This window comes from Gorilla gorilla, chromosome 1 (assembly GCF_029281585.2).
Source record: "Gorilla gorilla gorilla isolate KB3781 chromosome 1, NHGRI_mGorGor1-v2.1_pri, whole genome shotgun sequence".
Lineage (NCBI taxonomy): Eukaryota > Metazoa > Chordata > Mammalia > Primates > Hominidae > Gorilla > Gorilla gorilla.
Genome location: NC_073224.2, coordinates 89,648,199 through 89,669,165, shown reverse-complemented (window position 1 = coordinate 89,669,165; position 20,967 = coordinate 89,648,199). Strand labels below are relative to the sequence as shown.

The 20,967-nt window shown below is 46.1% G+C and overlaps 1 protein-coding gene across 1 annotated transcript in view; it reads left to right on the top strand.

Moving 5' to 3' along the window:
• Positions 1–19,334, top strand: part of STYXL2 (serine/threonine/tyrosine interacting like 2) — a 34,955-nt gene extending 15,621 nt beyond the window's left edge. The window contains exons 3-6 of the mRNA XM_019026196.4: positions 3,936–4,030; positions 7,521–7,752; positions 9,442–9,659; positions 15,947–19,334. Coding sequence (XP_018881741.3) covers positions 3,936–4,030; positions 7,521–7,752; positions 9,442–9,659; positions 15,947–18,777 — 3,376 coding nt within the window. The 3' untranslated portion in view covers positions 18,778–19,334. The remainder of the gene's footprint in view (positions 1–3,935; positions 4,031–7,520; positions 7,753–9,441; positions 9,660–15,946) is intronic.
• Positions 19,335–20,967: the final 1,633 nt, after the last annotated feature.

Here is a 20,967-nt window from a genome sequence, read left to right as displayed (position 1 = left end):
CTCCTGGCTGGAGGTCAACCAGCTCAAGCCATTACAACAACTCATAAAAGAACAATGCTGCTCTAAGAAAGGAGAAAACAACAGCTAATTCTATCATCTGTAACATCCTGGCTAACCAGAGGTCCTGAGTCTGTCCACATGACAACTTCACTGCTACCATAACCAGCATTTGAGAAAACGAGTGCAGTAAACAAAACTATAACCAAGGACCCTCACAGAGTCCATTTCACTCCCCTACTACCTCCACTAGAGCAGTTACTGGTATCCATGGCTGAGAGACCTGAAGGTCGATCACATCACAGGATTCTTTGTAGACACTCCCCAGTACAAGCCTGAAGCCCTGGTAGCTCCACTGGGTGGCTAGACCCAGAAGAGCAATAATAGTCACTGCAGTCCAGCTCTCAGGAAGCCCCATCTCTAGTGGAAGGAAGAGAGCACCGCATCAAGAGAACACCACATGAGACAAAAGAATCTGAACAGTAGCCCTTGAGCCCCAGATCTTTCCTCCGACATAGTCTAGCCAAATGAGAAGGAACCAGAAAAACAATTCTGGCAACATGACAAAGCAAGGTTCTTTAACACCCCCAAAAGATCACATTAGTTCACCAGCAATGAATCCAAACCAAGAAGAAATCTCTGAATTGCCAGAAAAAGAATTCAGAAGATCAATTATTAAGCAACTCAAGGAGGCACCAGAGAAAGGTGAAAATCAACTTAAAGAGATTTGAGAAATAATATAGGATATGAACAAAACAAACTCCAGAAAAATAGATAGCATCAACAACCAAAAAATCACAACTTCTGGGAATGAAAGACACACTTAGGGAAATACAAAATACACTGGAAAGTTTCAACAAAATCAAACAAGTAGAAGAAAGAACTTAAGAGCTCAAAGACAAGGTGTGAGAATTAACAATAGTAATGCCATTTTTCTACCTTGGTGATTGTGTTTTCTACCTTGGTGACAGTGTTTCCAGAAACAAAGCAAATGTCAACCTCACCGGTACCTTTAACGGAGCATAACAACCCTGACCACAACAAAGCCTGACTGGCCCTTAGCACATCCTTTCCCAGCCCCTTACAGTTCCAACCTTCCAGCACTTCCCCAACCCCTCTCCTGTAGAAACTTTATTATAAAAACCTCAGCTTTAAGCTGTCAGGGTCTCAACCAGATTCCTGACGGAAACCCCTTGCAGGCTTATTCCTGTGAATAAACCTGTTTGGCCATTGAGATGCTTTCTCTCCACTGCTCTCTTGTTTTTATTTTCCTAACACAAGGTTTTCAAATTAACCCAATCCAACAAAGACAAAGAAAAAAAGAATTTTTGAAAGATGAACAAAGCCTCCAAGAAGTTTAGAATTATGTTAAATGACCAAACCTGAGAATAATCGGTGTTCCTGAGAAAGAAGAGAAATCTAAAAGTTTGGAAAACTTTTAGATGTGGACATGGATGTGGTGCGAAGGGAACACTTTTACACTGCTTGTGGGAATGTAAACTAGTACAACCACTATTGAAAACAATAGGGAGATTCCTTAAAGAACTAAAAGTAGATCTACCGTTTGATCCAGCAATCCCACTCCGGAGTATCTACCCAGAGGAAAAGAAGTCATTATGTGAAAAATACTTGCACGCATATGTTTATAGCAGCACAGTTCACAATTGTGAAAACATGGAACCAGCCCAAATGCCCATCAGTCAACAAGTGGATAAGGAAAATGTGGTGCATATATATATATATATACACACACACACAAATATATATATATACTATGGAATAATACTTAGCCATAAAACAGTCTAAAATAATGGCATTTGCAGCAACCTGGATGGAATTGGAAACCATTATTTTAAGTGAAGTAACTCAGGAATGGAAAACCAAACATTGTATGTTTTCACTTATAAGTAGGAGCTAAGGTATGAGGAGGCAAAGGCATAAGAATGATACAATGGACTTTGGGGACTTGAGGGGAAGGATGGGAGGGGGTGAGGGATAGAAAATTACACATTGGATACAGTGTACACTGCTCTGGTGATGGGTACACCAAACTCTCAGAAATCACCACTAAAGAACATGTCCATGTAACCAAACCTGTTCCCCAAAAACCTACCTAAATATAAAAAAATGAGTTGATTAGCAGAACAATTATTTTGTAGTAACCATCCACAAATTGTTGTCCAACTTCAGGAGAATGCTGTGCCCAGTGTCAGCCAGGCCATGGAGAAGGAAATAACCTTGCCAGGAGAAAGGAGTAGCCAGTGAATCTACTCAGGATATGGCCAGACCTGCCCATGCAGCCTCTAGTGAACAAAGCTCACCCTTAATCCACCCCCACTCCCCAGTCATGCATATTTGAAAACACATTTTTGGTCACAGGAGTACTTGGTGCTAGAATAGGAATGAGCCAGCACAACTGCTATCAGAAAACTCTCAGATACTATGGATGATGATGCCACATCATGCTGTCCCTGAGGTTGCCTAGGCAGGTCTGGCCATGTCCTGGGTAGAGTCCCAAGCTACTTCTTTCTCCTGGCAAGAGCATTGGCCTTGCTGACACTGAGCACGCCATTCTCCCTAGGATGGACTCTGATGTTGTGGATGCACGAGAGAATTGTTCTACTAATCAATTCAACTTAATTCAATCTCAACTTGTCTCAGCTCAGGTTAGCTTTGTTCAGCTCATCGGGATTCTGCTCAATTCAACTTTACTCAGCATAATACATCTGATGCATGTATCTAAGCTTCCCATAAAGCATTTCTTAAGTACTTACCTGTCAAAGTCTGCATTGAGTCTGGGAATCCAGCTGGGGTTGCTTCCACCAACCAATCCACCTCCCTGTTCTAATCTAAATGGTATCTGTGTATTGTGGAGAGAACACTGGACCTACAGCAGGACTGCCCTATGTTCTCAACTTAGCCCTGCCATTTACTTACTGCCTTAGGCAATTTTCTTAACCTTTCTGAGCTACAATTTTCTCATCGGTAATGCAGGAATAAAAATAATACCTAATTTGTGGAGGGTTTGTCAGAATTAAATTCATAGAAGGCACTCACAAATGGTATCCATTAAATCCTCCCTCTATGGACCTAAAGGAAAGACTAAGCAGAAAAAAGAAAATGACCCAAAGCTCGTCTGAACACTTGGAGAACAGGACAACTCACTAGAAAGTTGTTTACTAGTGAACTATGGTGTGGTCCCATCCCCACCGCCATAGTGCAGTCCCAGGTCTTGTCTCTGCTCTAGATTCTCCATGTTCCTAAAGGTCTTTTTTGACAACTGCACCGAATTATTTTTGGGAAATTGCCATGACATTTACCCAAGTTACTTTCTTTGCATCCCTGGGCTCAACCTGATTCTCAATTTCATGTGCTCAGAATCAGTACCCGTGCATTTGAGTTCATCTTTAGCATTTCACTTGGTGCTATGCCAGTTCTTCATCATTAGCCCATTCCCTTACAAACAGGGAGAAGGAATGGAGAACAAAGGGAACAGAAAGAGTGGTGGCAACCTATTCAGCCCAGCAGTCCAGCAGAAGACTGGCAGAGGCACAATTAACGACACCCTGTAGATTGATAGCAGAGGAAAAGGAGACAAAATTTTTAAAATGAGCAGCGAGACATCCAAGAAAGTGAAGCCACATCAGGGTGGGTTCCCCCAAGCATAGACGTACGCTCTTGCCTCCACATCATAGACCACCATGTCATTAAACATCACACACCATCAGTGCCAACTGTGATCTGAAAATGGGTGGGCATCTGAGTCACATGATACCCAGTGTTCTGTATTCTTGGGTCCTTAAACTTAGGAAGGCTTTGCCTTGATCACTCGTTGTATCCCACTTGTTGCTAAAATCAAAACCAGGTTTCTCATCTAAAAGAATGCCTTCAATTCAGATGCTACAGGCTTATCTCACATGAATATCCTCTTCCCTTAGGTATTCGATGGTCTCAGATGCAGAAACAGAAAGCATTTTCATGGAACCCATTCACCTCTCCTCAGCCATTGCAGCCAAACAAATCATCAATGAAGGTAATGCAATCAAAAGCTGGGTGGAAGCAAAGTCCAGTGGTCATCTGGAGACCCTTAGAGGGGGGCCATTAGAAGATGTCAATGTGCCTCTCAGGTGCTGCCCATCACGTTAGGAAGAGCAGATCTGCAGAAGGCAGTTCTGCCAACGCTACCTCCTCAACTTTGATAGAATGGAAGTGGAAATAATTATGCATCAGTGTGAACAGGGACAACCAGAGAGGCAGCACCAATCTGTCCCTAGGGCCTCCTGCTCAATTTTTGGTTACCTCAGGGGTCCTGAGGTGGCTTATGGCAGAGGCACAGACCTGAGAGCCCGAGAAATGGCCAGAAGCATCCAGAGGGTTCTCTTCCAAGGGAGTCTAGACTTAGACCTGCACTTCCACCAGTGCTTAAAGATGCTTCAAACTGAAGGGTGCATGGGGAGGAGGGAAAGGCTTGGGTGGGGAGCACCCAATATTCAATATGTTAATATTTACACAGTAAAATTTTGAAGCAGACAACATATTATTTTTCACTCAAAGATACTTATCTGGAGTAGATGAATTTTTTTCTAATCAATTTTAAGTAAATAATCTTTTGCAATTTCTTTCTTCCCCTTTCTTCTCCCTTCTCCCTGGGTAGCCTCACAACTCTGGTGAGATGGGGTGGAGTGGGATAAGGTGCACACTGATGAAGCAGGGCCCAGCTGGCCTTTGGGCTTAATCTCGTAACCACCGCTGGTGGCCACAATCCTTTCCTTGGTCTTTCATTATTAGAATCACATGCTACTCTTTGTCCATTCTAACTCTGGTACTGGTCCCCTGACCAATTTGGGTCTCCACCAGGGTCTCTAGAGGACATTTGGACCTCTTGCACACTTCACATAGAACCAGAAATTTGACTTGCTGTTACTCACTGTTCTGGGCACTCTAGGAGGCCCCATCTTCTCAAAGACCCATCTGCTTTGGGGGATTTTTTTTCTTTTTCTTCCATACCTGGGGTCTTTGTTATCTTGCCCACTAACCCAGGCAGTGTCTTCACCCTGGTCCAGTTCTCTCTGAATTGCTCCCAGCACCACTATAGCTCTAGAAAGTCTTTTCTTCCTCTTTTGTGGTTGGAAATTTCCCTAACCTTCCATTCTGCATCATCTCTGCTTTGTGCTTCATTCTGTGGACCATTCTCCATGTTTTGGTTCTTGATAAGTAAAAGTCCAGCTTTAGGAATTGTGGGGAGAAAAAAAAATAAAAAACATTTCCTCTCTTTGAAAGCTTCACTTTCAAGTCTATAGAATGCTATGGACATTCAGTCTAGTTTGAAACCAAAAGATGTGCAATGCCTTTTTTTATCCTGGCTCTTTTCTATTCTTCCCTTCTCTGGGGGCATCAAACCTAAGTTTCATTAGCCTTAGTGGCTGAAGGGCTATAGGGAGAGAAAAAACAATATATGCTCACTAGTGATTACAGGGGTAAAAATGTGTGCTGAAAACCTTCCGTTTTAATGAAAGTCTGCATATGCCACACATCCGAGAGTGCAGGGGAGAAATGTGTGGGCTTTACTTTCTGCTGAAGAAATGTCAGTTAATAGAAAGAAATTGATGCAGGGAGAGAGGCAAGCTCTACAGAGGCTGAAGTGTGAACCAGAGACCTAGTGAAAGCAGGAGTTGCCATCAGGGGTGAAGGGCTGGGACATTTGTTTTTAAATTGAAAAGAAAAGAAATGGAAACAACAACCTGCTAGATAAATAGCCGAGGAAGACAATACTGTGTATTTTAATGAGGTGTCAGGAGTCCCATTTTTTATATGTAGTAAGGGAAAGACATCTAAGTAGACAAGGGAAGGAGAGCGGACTGAATTTGCTATGAAAGACCCCAGGAGAGCCAGGGGAGAAAACTGGGTAGTGGAGAAAATAGGAACACTTCATCTATTTTTAAACAAAATAGAGCTCTGGGATTGCAGGAGTTTTCTTCTTTCTGCGTTTGAAACAGAGATCAGAGAACGTTTAGAGCTGAGCCCTGACGCAGGGATGTGGGGGTCCCTCAGGGGGGTTAGAGGAGGGAAGAGAGAAGGGAAATGAAATCCTGAGCCCTAGGCAGAACCCAAGGCTCCCTGGATTTGCAGTCCATGAGCAACAAGCCCTGCTTACAGACCCCTGGGAGGAGCAGATTCCACGAGGGGCTGGACCAAGTCTACCTTCCAAATGTGGCTGGACTCTCTGCAGCCCCACCCAGAGACTGCCCATCAGGGAAGAGATGGTGCCAGCAAGAGGCTATGGGGAACACAGGGGACACATCTTTCCAGCTTCTTTTCTCTCTCTCTCTATTCAGTATTTTGGCTACCATGTGAGAGGAACGATTTTGTTCTTTGTTATTTTTGTCTAACTTAAAGAAAGAAAACATCTTACATTTCCCCAAATTTGATAAACTGTGAGCAAATATATTATTAGAAGATAAAGATTCACCCCAGATGTGAGTGAATTGGGGTTTGAGTTCATTTGGAGTTTGAGCTTTTCTGACCTGTTGTCAGAAACGCCCTGAGTCACGTTTTGAGATTAGAATGAGAGCTCATGGCCAACCTTTGCCACCTATCTGTGGGCTGGGAGGCTGAGAATCATAGGTCCTTACATTCTAGTAGGGGGAAGAAGACAATACAAGAAATAAATCAGTAAATTAGGTGTATATTAGAAGGCAATATTGCATAAATTACTGCTGAAAGTTTTACTTTTCCCAGGGTTATTTGCAATCCATATGTAAAAGAGTCAAATTAACAGAGTGAATTATACTATGAATGAATGCCATTCACTCATTTGGTAAATACTTCTACCTTGTTTTTTTTTTTTTTTTTTTTTTTTTTTTGAGACAGAGTTTCCTTCTTTTTGCCCAGGCTGGAATGCAATGGCGTGCTCTCAGCTCACTGCAACCTCCATTTCCCAGGTTCAGGTGATTCTCCTGCCTCAGCCTCCCAAGTAACTGGGATTACAGGCACTCGCCACCACGCTTGGCTAATTTTGTATTTTTTGTAGGGACAGTGTTTCACCATGTTGGTCAGGTTGGTCTTGAACTGCTGACCTCAGGTCATCTGCCCACCTTGGCTTCCCAAAGTGCTGGGGTTACAGACGTGAGCCACTATGCCTGGCTGGTAAACACTTCTGAGCATCCACTTTGTACTGGGCACTGTAGGGGTTATTAAGTATGAATCAAAGTACACCTAATACTTAAGGAACTTGGTCTAAAAAATTATCGACCAGCTTCAGAGAAGCATGGGAGGGAGTAAAAGAAATTGGATCCCCTTTACCCACATCTATACAGTCTTCTTGCTGACCCTGATTACAAGTGTTTGGGCCAGTGCAGCAGGTACCGTGGGCCCAGTTAAAGTCCTTCCTGGGAGATCCTGCTGGCATTCAGTCCATGCCCAGAATCCTGGCAGCAAACTGGCCAAGAGCATGTTCTCCCCAGGAACAAGGAAGGCCATGATGTTCCTTACTCTCTGATGAGAATGCCACCTGTCTCCTCTAGAACTCAAGCCACGGGGGGTCAGAGCAGACGCAGAGTGTCCAGGCATGCTGGAGTCTGCTGAACAGCTGCTGGTGGAGGACCTGTACAACCGCGTCAGGGAGAAGATGGATGACACCAGCCTCTATAATACGCCCTGCGTCCTGGACCTACAGCGGGCCCTGGTTCAGGATCGCCAAGAGGCGCCCTGGAATGAGGTGGATGAGGTCTGGCCCAGTGTCTTCATAGCTGAGAAGTGAGTCTGACTGCTCTTCATGACCCTTTGTCCTAACCCTCTGGTTAGTGCCTGAGACAGACGAAACTCCCCCAACTTTCACCAAAGGCGCCCATAGGTCCATCCAGCACAATGAGGCTGCCTAGCCACTTACCCTGCCCCAGCCCAGAGAAAGGCCCCTCCATCCACCTGCATTCAGAGGTCTCCAGGCAAGATGCCGCCATGACTGCTTATCCTTTGCCCTCTTGCCAGGACTCTCTTGTCCCTCAAGAAGGCCTCTGGGCCTCCTTTCCTGCCACAGAGTCTTGCCGACTTCACCATCTCATGACATCTGTAGCTACCACAGAACCGGACACTAGGAGCCATTGACAATAATACTGACATGCATATGTAATTACCAACATTGAAAAATGTTCACAATACAGTAACAAAGAATTAGATTACAAGAGAAGACATGTACAGTGTGCTGCTAATTGAGCAACAGATGTGTGTGTATGTGTGTGCATGTTTTTGCATAGACAACAGTTAGGAAATGTGAGAAAATGTGAACAATGTTTCTCTCTGGGAGGTGTTTTTACAAGCAGTTTTTATTTTCTTCTTTAGATTTCCTTTGACTTGTACAGGTTTCCTAAAGTAGACATTGTTTTTATAATCCAAAAACTATTATTTTCTAAAAGTTTATCAGCAGTTTCCAGAACAAAAACAACTCACTCACATCCTATTTCTTTAGGATGCCGGTGCATAATTGTGACCACTTGGTTAATTAGTGAAACAAATTTTTGCTGACTCATCGAATACTTAATTAGATGTTTTCCCAGTGTAATTATCCAGATATCCAGAATCAAAGGAGGAAATTTGGCCTCAGGGGAAGGAATAGGGAAAACAGCTTTGAACAGTGGGTCCTATCTTCACCAAGGAGTAATCAGTTGCCTAGAACTTGATCCTCAGAGCTGGGCACCAAGTCCTAAGTGATCTTTAAATAGATCTTCAGATACAGAAGCATTCATCTTATGGTCACTAAGAACCCAGGCATCGCCAGGTATCCTCAGCTAAAAGCTTTTGTTCCTTCTCGGACAACCTGTCCTCAGGGCCTCTTCAAACTAAGCTGCACTTCTTCAGCTACAGCAAAAAGAGCTCTGAACTAGAAATCTAAAACACTAGTTCTTGTTGTCTTTTTCTCCTTTCACAATCTTGAGAAGTTATAAGAGCTCTCAGATTGAGTTTTATAATCTTCAAATGGGAATAAAACTAGAGTTCCTGTCTACTTCTTAAGTTTATTGTTAGGATAACATAAAATAATGCATGTGAAAGGATTTTGACAATTATAGCATGCCATATCAATGTGGAATACACTTAATTTTATTATTTGTGCCTACCACTTTTGTGCCTTGATGAATGTCCATTCCCAAGGCATGGGGTTTTAAACTAGAAGTCTCTGGATCATTCAAATGTTTCCTTACACATCATTTTGTTGGCCTCTTCATCTCGCCCTTCCTTGCCTAACTGCATGTCTTTTCTCCCTTTTGCTGAGGCCAAGTCATCAACTCTTTCTCTAATGGTATTTGCAGTGATCCCCAGACAACCAGGGGCAGAAAAGGAGGCACTTGCCCAGCTGTGGCCCTAGACTGGCTGAGGCAGGCTCGCCATCACAGTGGTGACAAACCTTTCTAGTTCCGACTCTTGCAAACAGGTCCCTGCCTCTTCCCGCAGGAGTGTGGCTGTGAACAAGGGGAGGCTGAAGAGGCTGGGAATCACCCACATTCTGAATGCTGCGCATGGCACCGGCGTTTACACTGGCCCCGAATTCTACACTGGCCTGGAGATCCAGTACCTGGGTGTAGAGGTGGATGACTTTCCTGAGGTGGACATTTCCCAGCATTTCCGGAAGGCGGCTGAGTTCCTGGATGAGGCACTGCTGACTTACAGAGGTGAGAGGGATCTGCCGCTCCAGGCTGCTGGAATTCCACGGGGGAAAGGTAATGTGGGGAATGTTATGAAAACCTGATCAGTTGGCGTGTGTGAGGGGTGTCTGTCTTAAGAAGGCTGTTTTCTCTAAGAAAAGGAGAAAAGACAGGATAATCATTCATCCAGTAAGTAATTACTGAGTGCCTAGCAAGTGCCAGCTACTATTCTAGGCACTGTGGTGAAAGACACAGGCAACGCTTCCAGCCTTTGACTGTTACACTGTAAGAGGGGACAGAAAATGAAAAAAGAGAAAAAAATGTCAGATGGTGATAAGTGTGAGGCAGAGACTAACTAGAACAATGTGCTAGAGTGACTGACTAGCTCCTTGGAGAGCATAGGGGAGGAGGCCTTCTGACAATGGGACATTTAAGCCAAGTGACAAAGAGTTAGCCATGGGAAAACTGGAAGAAGAGCATTCCTGCAGAAGAGAACTAGTAGTGCAAAGATCCAAAGGTGGAAAGCTTGGTGTGTTCAGGAATCAAAGGCCAGTGTGGATGAGCATGGTGGAAGAAGGTTGAAGTGGCAGAGGCCCCCCATCAAACAGGAAGCTAAAAGCCAGGGTAAGAAGTTGGAGCGGCACCTTGATCTAATTTATGTTTTAGAAAACTCCCTCCCTCCGCCTTGGAGAACAGACCGAGTTGGGAAGGTAGAGAGTAGTGCTTTGGGGCTGCTATTGCTATATCCAAGTGAAAAGTGACATAAGACTAGTCTGCAGAGGTCATAGGCCTCAGGGAGGAGAGGTGGAGCCCATGTAATGGGGCCAACAGTCTGGCTGGGAAGAGTTCAGGATATGGTGTCCAGAAACCTGGGTTTGAGTCCAGGATTTGCTACACCGTATATACAATGTGACCTTGGGCCATTTCCTTTAGCCCTGGGAACTGCAGAGAACAAAGACAAAAATATCAAATCCTAAAGTTGCTGTGAGGAATAACGTTTTAAAAATGCATATAAAATAACTCCTTTGGGACAACACCTGGCACAATAAATGCTTTAAAATTTATAGCCATTGCTATAATAATATTGTTAATGATTTCCTGGAAAGGGCATTGCCTGTCACCACCAATGGGCAGGTTGGGTAACTTCTAAGGGAAAATACAAGCACACATATTTTCTTTTTTAAAATTATTTTTACTTTTTATTTTTATAGACAGGACGCAGCTCTGTTGCCCAGGCTGCTGGAGTGCTCACCATAGCCTTGGCCTCCTGGGCTCAAGTGATCTTCCCACCTCGGCCTCCCAAAGTGCTGAGATTACAGGCGTGAACCACTATGCCTGGCCAAACACACATATTTTAAAGACGTATATGTATGTGTGTGTGTAAATTACATATATATATACAGAGAGAGAGAGGTATGTATGTGTATATATACACACATGTATACACATATACATATATACACACATACACCCACTCACATATATATAAACAGTTTTCAGTTTTCTCCTTTTTTCAATGCTTAAAAACTCCTTTTTTTTTTTTTTAGGCGGAGTCTCGCTCTTGTCGCCCAGTCTAGAGTGCAATGGTGCCACCTACGGCTCACTGCAACCTCCGTCTCCTGGGTTCAAGCGATTCTTCTGCCTCAGCGTCCCGAGTAGCTGGGATTACAGACTTCCGCTACCATGCCCAGCTAATTTTTGTATTTTTAGTAGAGACGGGATTTCGCCATATTGGCCAGAGTGGTCTCAAACTCCTAACCTCAGGCGATCCGCCCGCCTCGGCCTCCAAAAGTGCTGGAATTACAATAAGCCACCGCGCCCGGCCAAAAAACTCCTTCCTTTTAAATGTAGGACGTTTGACCAACGTGGGATTGAATGGGTCTGTCGGTCGCCTGCGGCGTAAGGAGTGTGTCCCACCACGCTCGCAGGTCCTGGCGCGCACCAGCAGACCTCGAGGCGGAGCGGGTACACTCGCAATAGCTCCAGCGTGTGGACACGGCCACGAGCCGGCGGTCCCCCGCAGCATCCCAGGGCGGATGAGGCAGATCCCAGAATGTGGAACGCATCCCAGAAGCGATAGCCAGCCTTGGGGGTGGAGGAAGGAAGAACGAGCCCAAACGCGGAGGCGGAGTCGGTGCCAGGAGCCGCGAGGGCTCAGCAGGAAGTTGCCTGTAGCGGGTGTAACCCAGGCGCTGCCTTCCCTGCAGCATACCCAAGGCGGGCTGGGTCATGCTGGCCAGGAGCCAGCGCGTCAGCTACCCCGGCCGGAGACCGTAGGTCGGAGCGCTGAGTGTCCAGATCCCTTGCAGGGGCCAGTGCGCCCTGTGGGCATCTCCTCCCGATTCAGCCTCACTCTCCCCGCCAGGCAGCGAAAGGCCCTTATTGTTGATGTGCTTGTTGCTTTTGTGGGTCCTTCCTACTCCACCACAGAGAGTTCGTGGCACCCCTAGAATTACTCCCTGAGCCTTAGGTCCTGTGGTTTTCTCTACTTTAGGATGCTTGGGAGTCAGTTCTTGACCAGAACAGGGAAAGAAACACCTGGCGCCGGCGTTTTACATGATTATCACAAAGAGCCTATGAGGGGGTGTTGTTATTTACATTGTACACACTGGGAAGTTGAGACCTATGGAAGATTAAGTGGCGACTTTGTATGGTGCACAGTGTAATAATCAAGATTCTCTTGGTTGCTAGTGGGTGGAAACCATCTCAAACTCCTTCACAAGCAGCAAAGGCATTAATTCTGAAGATGCAGGAAAGAAGCCAAAGACAGGAACCTGGCCCGTCGGGCAGGCCTGGAACAAGGACTGGACAATCTCAGGACTCTTGGCTTCTCTCTTCTTTCTCTCTCTACTTCAGACAGCAAATGGCCATCCACAGGCCTGACATTAAACTAGCTAATTTCCTGCCTCAGTCCCATTTCCAAATTTCCTGGCAAATTTGTCAGATACTGGTCTTTTTGTGTACCCTGAGTTCCATCAGCAGTGGCAAGTGGGGTGGCTTCTGGGCAAATACGGATGTGGAGGGGGATACCTTCTGAAGAAAGGGGGAATTACGAATTGGGAGGGTATAGCACAATTGCCTGCCATATAAAGGCATACAGAGAGTGTAGAGAATTCAAATCCAGGCTTGCTGAAGTCTGATGCTCTCCCCAGTAGCTGTACTCTTAAAAAAAAAATTTTTTTTTGAAGGTCCTTTTTTTGAGACAGAGTCTCACTCTGTCACCCAGGATGGAATGCAGTAATGTAATCTCAGCTCACTACCTCCGCCTCCCAGATTCAAGCGATTCTCAGGCCTCAGCCTCCTGAGTAGCTGCAATTGCAGGCACGCACCACTACTGCTCAGCTAATTTTTGCATTTTTAGTATTGACAAGGTTTCACCATGTTGGCCAGGCCAGTCTCAAACTCCTGATCTCAAGTGATCCACCACCTCGGCCTCCCAGGGTACTGAGATTAAAGGTGTGAGCCACCGCGCCCAGCCTGTACTTTTCAAATTTTAAAAACAGGCACCCTCTTCACAATCAGCCCTGCTGGTAATCAAAATGGTAACTCTGCTAATTAGAAAAACACTACCTTCCTCAAACCATTTTACTGTTTGAAAATTTTCACCATAACCCAAGTGTATTTTGATATTTTGATTTTGACGTGAAGAGGCCCCCTAGAGTTGTGCAGAGAAGAATCTATACAGCATCAGCCTGCCTCTAACAGAGAAGACAGAAAATCCTGTTGCTGGTCTGGATGAAGTGGGTAAACATCCCTGAGTCTCATCCACCCAGCCTCTCTCTTGTCCCTCTGGCTGCCCTTTAGGCTCCTCAGAGGAGTCCCAGTGTGCTAGGAACACAGCAAGAAAAATGTGGCACCCCAACCTGGTCTCTGCCAGACTGAGTCTAAGTAGTATTTGATGCTCCTATGAAGAAGACTGGCTGGTCATGTCCTGAAGTGTCCTGAAGTGAGTTGGTCTCGTGATTCCACCTCCAAAGAAAACCAGTGAGACTTAGAGACTAGCCACAGTATATGGTAGCCTGGTCAGAGGGTGGAGGGGAGGTCCTTGTAAGGGATAGCTAAGCCCTGAGCTGAGGATGAGAGGAGAAAAAAGACAAGTGCTTCTGTAGATGCTCCTTATAAGGCTTTTGCTTGTTTTTCTTTTTCTTTTTCTTTTTTTTTTTTTTTAAGAAACAGAATCTCACTCTGTTGCCCAGGTTGGAGTGCACTGGTATGATCTCAGCTCACTGCAGCCTTTGCCTCCTGGGTTTAAGTGATTCTCCTGCCTCAGCCTCCCGAATAGCTGGAATTACAGGTGCTCTCCACCACGCCCAGCTAATTTTTGTATTTTTAGTAGAGACAGGGTTTTGCCGTGTTGGCCAGGCTGGTCTTGAATTCCTGGCCTCAAGTGATCCACCCACCTCAGCCTCCCAAAGTGCTGGGATTACAGATGTGAGCCACCACACCCTTGTTTGTTTATTTTTGAGACAGGGTCTCATTCTGTTGCCTGAGCTGGAATGCAATGGGACAATCACCACTCACTGCAGCCTCAACCTCCTGGGCTCAAGTGATCCTCCCACCTCAGCCTTCCAAGTAGCTGAGACTACAGGCGCTTGCCATGGTTTTTTGTTTTTGTTTTTTTTAGAGATGAGGTTTTGCTATGTTGCCAGGCCGGTCTCAAACTCCTGTCCTCAAGCGATCCTCTAACTTGTCCTCCCAAAGTGCTGGGATTACAGGTATGAGCCACCACACCCCCGCCTGTGGCTTTGACTCTGCTGATTTACCTCCCTCTAGTGGCTGCTGGCTCTTGGCAATAACACCTTTCATCATTACTGGGCCTCAAGTCCCCTGAATTTTCTGTCTCTGACCTCCTGTGTGACCAAGACATGACCTTAACTGCTGCAAAGATATAATAATAAAAGAGTCACCTCCCATCTCATATTGTTAGAGAGGATTTTTAACTGATTTAGCAAACATCCCCAAAGACTGTTGGCAAGTAGATTGATGAGAGCAGTGAGGAAGGTCTCCAGTGGTCCCAGTCTGCATTTTAAACAGCTATTACAATGAAGGCATAGGAGGCATATTTGTCACGTTCATGAAGGATGCAAAGCTGAAAAGGAGGCCAGGAGCAGGTAACTGATCTGTTGAATGGTGGAGTCAAGACTCGCAAAAGCTCCTGTAGGCTATAAAAACAGATATCCACCAAAAGATGTTAGTAGGAATTTGTGAAATTATCCTTAAGTTTAAAAATGACTGCAATTAAAAGGAACATGACTTAATTGCAGTTTTTAAAAAATGTTTTACAGGTTTCAGTTGACGGATGTAAAAGATAACTTGAGTTCACTGTGTGACATATCCTCCCATATTGCAAGTTTATATGTCATCAGTAAAGCCCCAGTGACCCAAACAAGGGTGGGGAAGGGCCCATTCTACTCTATGTGAGTGAGTCCATCCAAACCTGAAATATCTTGCTCCATCCTGAGTACAAACTCCTAAAAAAAAAAAAAAAAAAAAAATCCTGATAAATTCAAGTTTTGACCTAGAGGAAAGTAGCTAGAATAGTAAGGGAACATGAGAAGATGTTCAAATAATGTTTGAAGGACTCAAAATAGCCAGGAAAAGAAAAATATATATATTTCGGGAAGAATATGATAGCAATCTTCTTAAGGATTTTTGTATAAAAGCCCTGTTTCATACAATGTATCCATAGTTGACTTTATAATGTCAGAGCAGGAGTACTGGATGCTTGTTACAGAAATTTATACTTTTCCCTAATATATGAAAAAAATTTTGAAGCACTAGAGTGATCCAAAAATGGAGTGAGTTGTGTCTATGTGTCCATGTGAGCTAATGAGCTCCCCGTCACTGGAAGCATTCAGCGGTGGCTGGTTAACAGGTGTGACAGGTGATCCAGCATCAGGGATGTTGTAAAGGGAATTCTCAAGTTTAGGATGTGACTTATGATACTTCCCAACACCAAGATTCTATTTCTCTGTGATTCATTTATCTTAGCCTCTCATTCCTTTTCTGCTTTATCACCCTTCCCCGTTCTTGTATTTCTCCTCCCTCTGTTGCTCGGTTTGTGAGGAGAAAGTAGAAATGCACTCCAGTGTTTCAAATACAGGGCCAGTGGGGATTGTGGTGTCTCCCATCTGTAATATGGGGTCACTGATGCTCAGCCCTCCTGTGTCTTGAGCCCGGATGAACTTCAGAGGCAAAGTAAACACCTTAAGTGCAGCATATTAAAACAGCACTTACCAAAGAAAACAAACAAACAAGAACACTACAAGGAAGCCACTGTTATTACATCATTTTCTCTTGTGTTTTCATTTCAGGGAAAGTCCTGGTCAGCAGCGAAATGGGCATCAGCCGGTCAGCAGTGCTGGTGGTCGCCTACCTGATGATCTTCCACAACATGGCCATCCTGGAGGCTTTGATGACCGTGCGTAAGAAGCGGGCCATCTACCCCAATGACGGCTTCCTGAAGCAGCTGCGGGAGCTCAATGAGAAGTTGATGGAGGAGAGAGAGGAGGACTATGGCCGGGAGGGGGGATCAGCTGAGGCTGAGGAGGGCGAGGGCACTGGGAGCATGCTCGGGGCCAGAGTGCACGCCCTGACGGTGGAAGAGGAGGACGACAGCGCCAGCCACCTGAGTGGCTCCTCCCTGGGGAAGGCCACCCAGGCCTCCAAGCCCCTCACCCTCATAGACGAGGAGGAGGAGGAGAAACTGTACGAGCAGTGGAAGAAGGGGCAGGGCCTCCTCTCGGACAAGGTCCCCCAGGATGGAGGTGGCTGGCGCTCGGCCTCCTCTGGCCAGGGTGGGGAGGAGCTCGAGGATGAGGACGTGGAGAGGATCATCCAGGAGTGGCAGAGCCGAAACGAGAGGTACCAAGCAGAAGGGTACCGGAGGTGGGGAAGGGAGGAGGAGGAGGAGAAGGAGGAGGAGAGCGACGCTGGCTCCTCGGTGGGGAGGCGGCGGCGCACCCTGAGCGAGAGCAGCGCCTGGGAGAGCGTGAGCAGCCACGACATCTGGGTCCTGAAGCAGCAGCTGGAGCTGAACCGCCCGGACCACGGCAGGAGGCGCCGCGCAGACTCGATGTCCTCGGAGAGCACCTGGGACGCATGGAACGAGAGGCTGCTGGAGATTGAGAAGGAGGCTTCCCGGAGGTACCACGCCAAGAGCAAGAGAGAGGAGGCGGCGGACAGGAGCTCAGAAGCAGGGAGCAGGGTGCGGGAGGATGATGAGGACAGCGTGGGCTCTGAGGCCAGTTCCTTCTACAACTTCTGCAGCAGGAACAAGGACAAGCTTACTGCCCTGGAAAGATGGAAGATCAAGAGAATCCAATTTGGATTTCACAAGAAAGACTTGGGAGCGGGAGACAGCAGCAGTGAGCCCGGTGCAGAGGAGGCAGTAGGGGAGAAGAAGAACCCCTCCGACGTCAGCCTGACAGCCTACCAGGCCTGGAAGCTGACACACCAGAAGAAGGTGGGCAGTGAGAACAAGCAGGAGGTGGTGGAGCTCAGCAAGGGGGAGGACTCGGCCTTGGCTAAGAAGAGACAACGGAGGCTGGAGCTGCTGGAGAGAAGCCGGCAGACGCTGGAGGAGAGCCAGTCTATGGCAAGCTGGGAGGCGGACAGCTCCACGGCCAGCGGGAGCATTCCCCTCTCTGCGTTCTGGTCTGCAGCCCCCTCAGTCAGTGCTGATGGGGACACGACGTCAGTACTGAGCACCCAGAGCCACCGCTCCCACCTGTCTCAGGCTGCAAGCAACATAGCGGGGTGTTCAACCTCCAACCCCACCACACCCCTGCCTAACCTGCCAGTGGGGCCTGGAGACACCATTTCCATTGCCAGTATCCAGAACTGGATTGCCAACGTAGTCAGCGAGACCCTTGCTCAGAAGCAAAATGAAATGCTGCTGTTGTCCCGCTCACCGTCTGTTGCAAGCATGAAGGCAGTACCAGCGGCCAGCTGCCTGGGGGATGACCAAGTCTCCATGCTTAGTGGACAGAGCAGCTCCTCCTTGGGTGGCTGCCTGTTGCCTCAGAGCCAGGCAAGACCCAGCTCTGACATGCAGTCTGTGCTGTCCTGCAACACCACACTGAGCTCACCCGCGGAAAGTTGCAGGAGCAAAGTGAGGGGGACCAGCAAGCCCATCTTCAGCCTCTTTGTTGACAATGTGGACCTAAAGGAACTTGGCCGGAAGGAGAAGGAGATGCAGATGGAGCTTAGGGAGAAGATGTCTGAGTACAAAATGGAAAAGCTGGCCTCAGACAACAAACGCAGCTCCCTCTTCAAGAAGAAGAAGGTCAAGGAAGATGAGGATGATGGTGTGGGTGATGGGGATGAGGACACTGACAGTGCCATAGGGAGCTTCCGGTATTCTTCCCGCAGTAATTCCCAGAAACCTGAAACAGACACATGCTCCTCCCTGGCTGTCTGTGATCACTATGCAAGTGGCAGCAGAGTTGGCAAAGAGATGGATAGCAGTATTAATAAGTGGCTCAGTGGCCTCAGGACAGAGGAAAAACCTCCTTTCCAAAGTGACTGGTCTGGAAGTTCCAGAGGGAAGTACACCAGATCGTCCCTGCTCAGGGAGACAGAGTCTAAATCCTCCAGTTACAAGTTTTCCAAATCCCAGTCAGAGGAACAGGACACCTCCTCCTACCACGAGGTAAATGGCAACTCTGTAAGAAGCACTTCACGGTTCTCATCTTCCTCCACCAGGGAGGGCAGAGAGATGCACAAGTTCTCCAGGTCCACGTACAACGAGACCTCAAGTTCCCGAGAGGAGAGCCCAGAGCCCTACTTCTTCCGCCGGACCCCAGAGTCCTCAGAAAGGGAAGAGTCCCCAGAGCCACAGCGCCCAAATTGGGCCAGGTCCAGGGACTGGGAAGATGTGGAAGAGTCATCCAAGTCAGACTTCTCTGAATTTGGAGCCAAGAGGAAGTTCACCCAGAGCTTTATGAGGTCTGAAGAAGAGGGAGAGAAAGAGAGGACAGAAAACAGAGAAGAAGGGAGGTTTGCATCTGGACGGCGGTCCCAGTATCGGAGAAGCACTGACAGGGAGGAAGAGGAAGAAATGGACGATGAAGCCATAATTGCTGCTTGGAGACGCCGGCAAGAAGAAACCAGGACCAAGCTGCAGAAAAGGAGGGAGGACTGAGCTGGGGAAAATCTGAGAACACTGAAAGAAACCACTCACGTTAGCATAGGGCTCAGGGCACACGTTGCCCACCACTCATCAAAGGATGAGGATACAGAGAGGATCTTCCAGAGGGGCAGAGCCAAAATGAGAGGTACCAAGCATAAGGGCAGCAGAGGTGGAGTAGGGAGGAGGCAAGGAGGGGGAGAACCATCAATACGAATACGAGGTCCGAATGCTGGACCAACTGATACCATTTTCTGTTGCTCAGCGCCCTCTAAGCTTTGGTGTTTCGCTTAATGTATCTGACAGTGTTCATCACAAGCTAGAGACGTGAGCTTGGAAAAGCACTGTAGTTTGTCAGAGACTCCAGTTTACATCCAGAAAGGCCATGAACATAGGACACGCTTCTGTCTGTAGAGGCTTCGTATGAGACCCAGAAAGTCTATCCTATGGCAAGTCTGACCTCTCCTGGCAATGCTCAGTTCTGATTTTTTTTTTTAATGTTTTGAGTCTCCATTAAAATGGTATGTTGGCAAATAGTTCTTCTTTATTCTGTTCATGTTTAACTTTTTGGATATTAGAAGAAAACCACTTTAAAAGACACAAATGTATTATCCTGAGCCAGTCTCACCTTGTTTCACAAAAGCTGTGCCTCCAGACAATGCCATCATAGTGTCATTATAAAAAATAACAAACAAGTATTTGGCCTATGATACAATACAGCAGGAGATTACACTTGGAAAACCCTTAAGAGTAACAAAGGGAACTAGAGAAAGAGAGAATGAGTTTTATTGTGGTGAGAATGGCAAGATGTAAAGTAGAGAGAAGGCCTCTCTGGAAGGCAGAAAAACAAAAACAGAGCATGGTGAGAGAAGAAAATAAACCCAGTACAAGGAGATGGAGACATGTTTTTATAAAATCTAGTGGTCACCTTCGCTTCTTATTCCTAGGAGGATCACTGGGTAATGCAGTGGATAGTACACTTGATTCTTCTCTGTGCTCTGAGTGGGCTAAGTTGGTGAGAATGTTTTACCTTTTGTTCCCAAGGCATTTCTTCCCCTAAAATGCAGGTTGAGTTGCCAAATCAGAGAGACACTTTGAGCACTTTACAACAGTGATTGATGGACTGGTTTCTACAGTTCCTTTCAAGCTGCGGCACCTTGAAGGATTTGAAAACAACTTTGTGTTATGCAGGGGTCTGAGATGTCTTGATCAATCAAAAAATCCAATTCAGGCGACATAAATGGTGGTGAAATGATTAATGAGAGGGAAAAAGAGTAAGAAGTAATCCACCAATGAGACAAATAGTACGTGTTAATTATGTGATCATTTTTTCTAAAAATGGAGTTTCATGGGACATGGAGATTATGTAACCCTCCTATGTAGATTAGTTCAGCATCACATATTTCAAAGAACACAAAGATAAATATATCAAGGCAAACAGGAGCTGACTTGAACACAAACTCACAATGCCACATAGCTGCTGTTAAAGCAACTGAATTAATTTGCTTGCCTTCCCTCTATCACTTTAGCCCACCATTCAGTTGCTGATGGTACTCATCTCTCCTTCACTGATTGATGGGGGAGAAAGAGGACTTGGGAAAAAAAAATACTGCTCAGTCTTTGTCCCATTTGCCCCTTTTACTTCATTTGTTCATCTTTAGTCAGTCTCAGCCCCTAGTTTCCAACGCTCGATGGGTCATTCCCACCACAGAAAATGGTGTTATTAGCCTGGCATGGTGCTGCGTGCCTATAGTCCCAGCTACTTGGGAGGCTGAGATAGGAGTATCACTTGAGCCCAGGAGTTTGATTCCAGCCTGGGCAACATAGCAGGACCCCCATCTCTTTTTTAAAAAGTGTTGTTCTAATACACCCCACAGCAAGAAGGCTGATTGTGGTCCATTTTACCTTCTGGATGAGCTCTCATTTCACTCCTATAGAGAAGTTTCTGATATAGGCACAATTAATTGGGCATGTACTCTAGAATGCTGACCTTCTGGAGAGAAGAATCAGAATATTCTTTGATGGGTCCCCTGTGCCCACCCATAAGGAGCCAATTAGCTCAGATCTCTATACATGTCTTTTTGTTTTTTCACTATAACTAACAAAATATATAAATTGATCTCACTCATGTCAAAGTAGACAAGCAATTAAAAAAAAACTATTCTTAGTAACTCTCAACCCATACCCCACTGAATAAATGTTGAA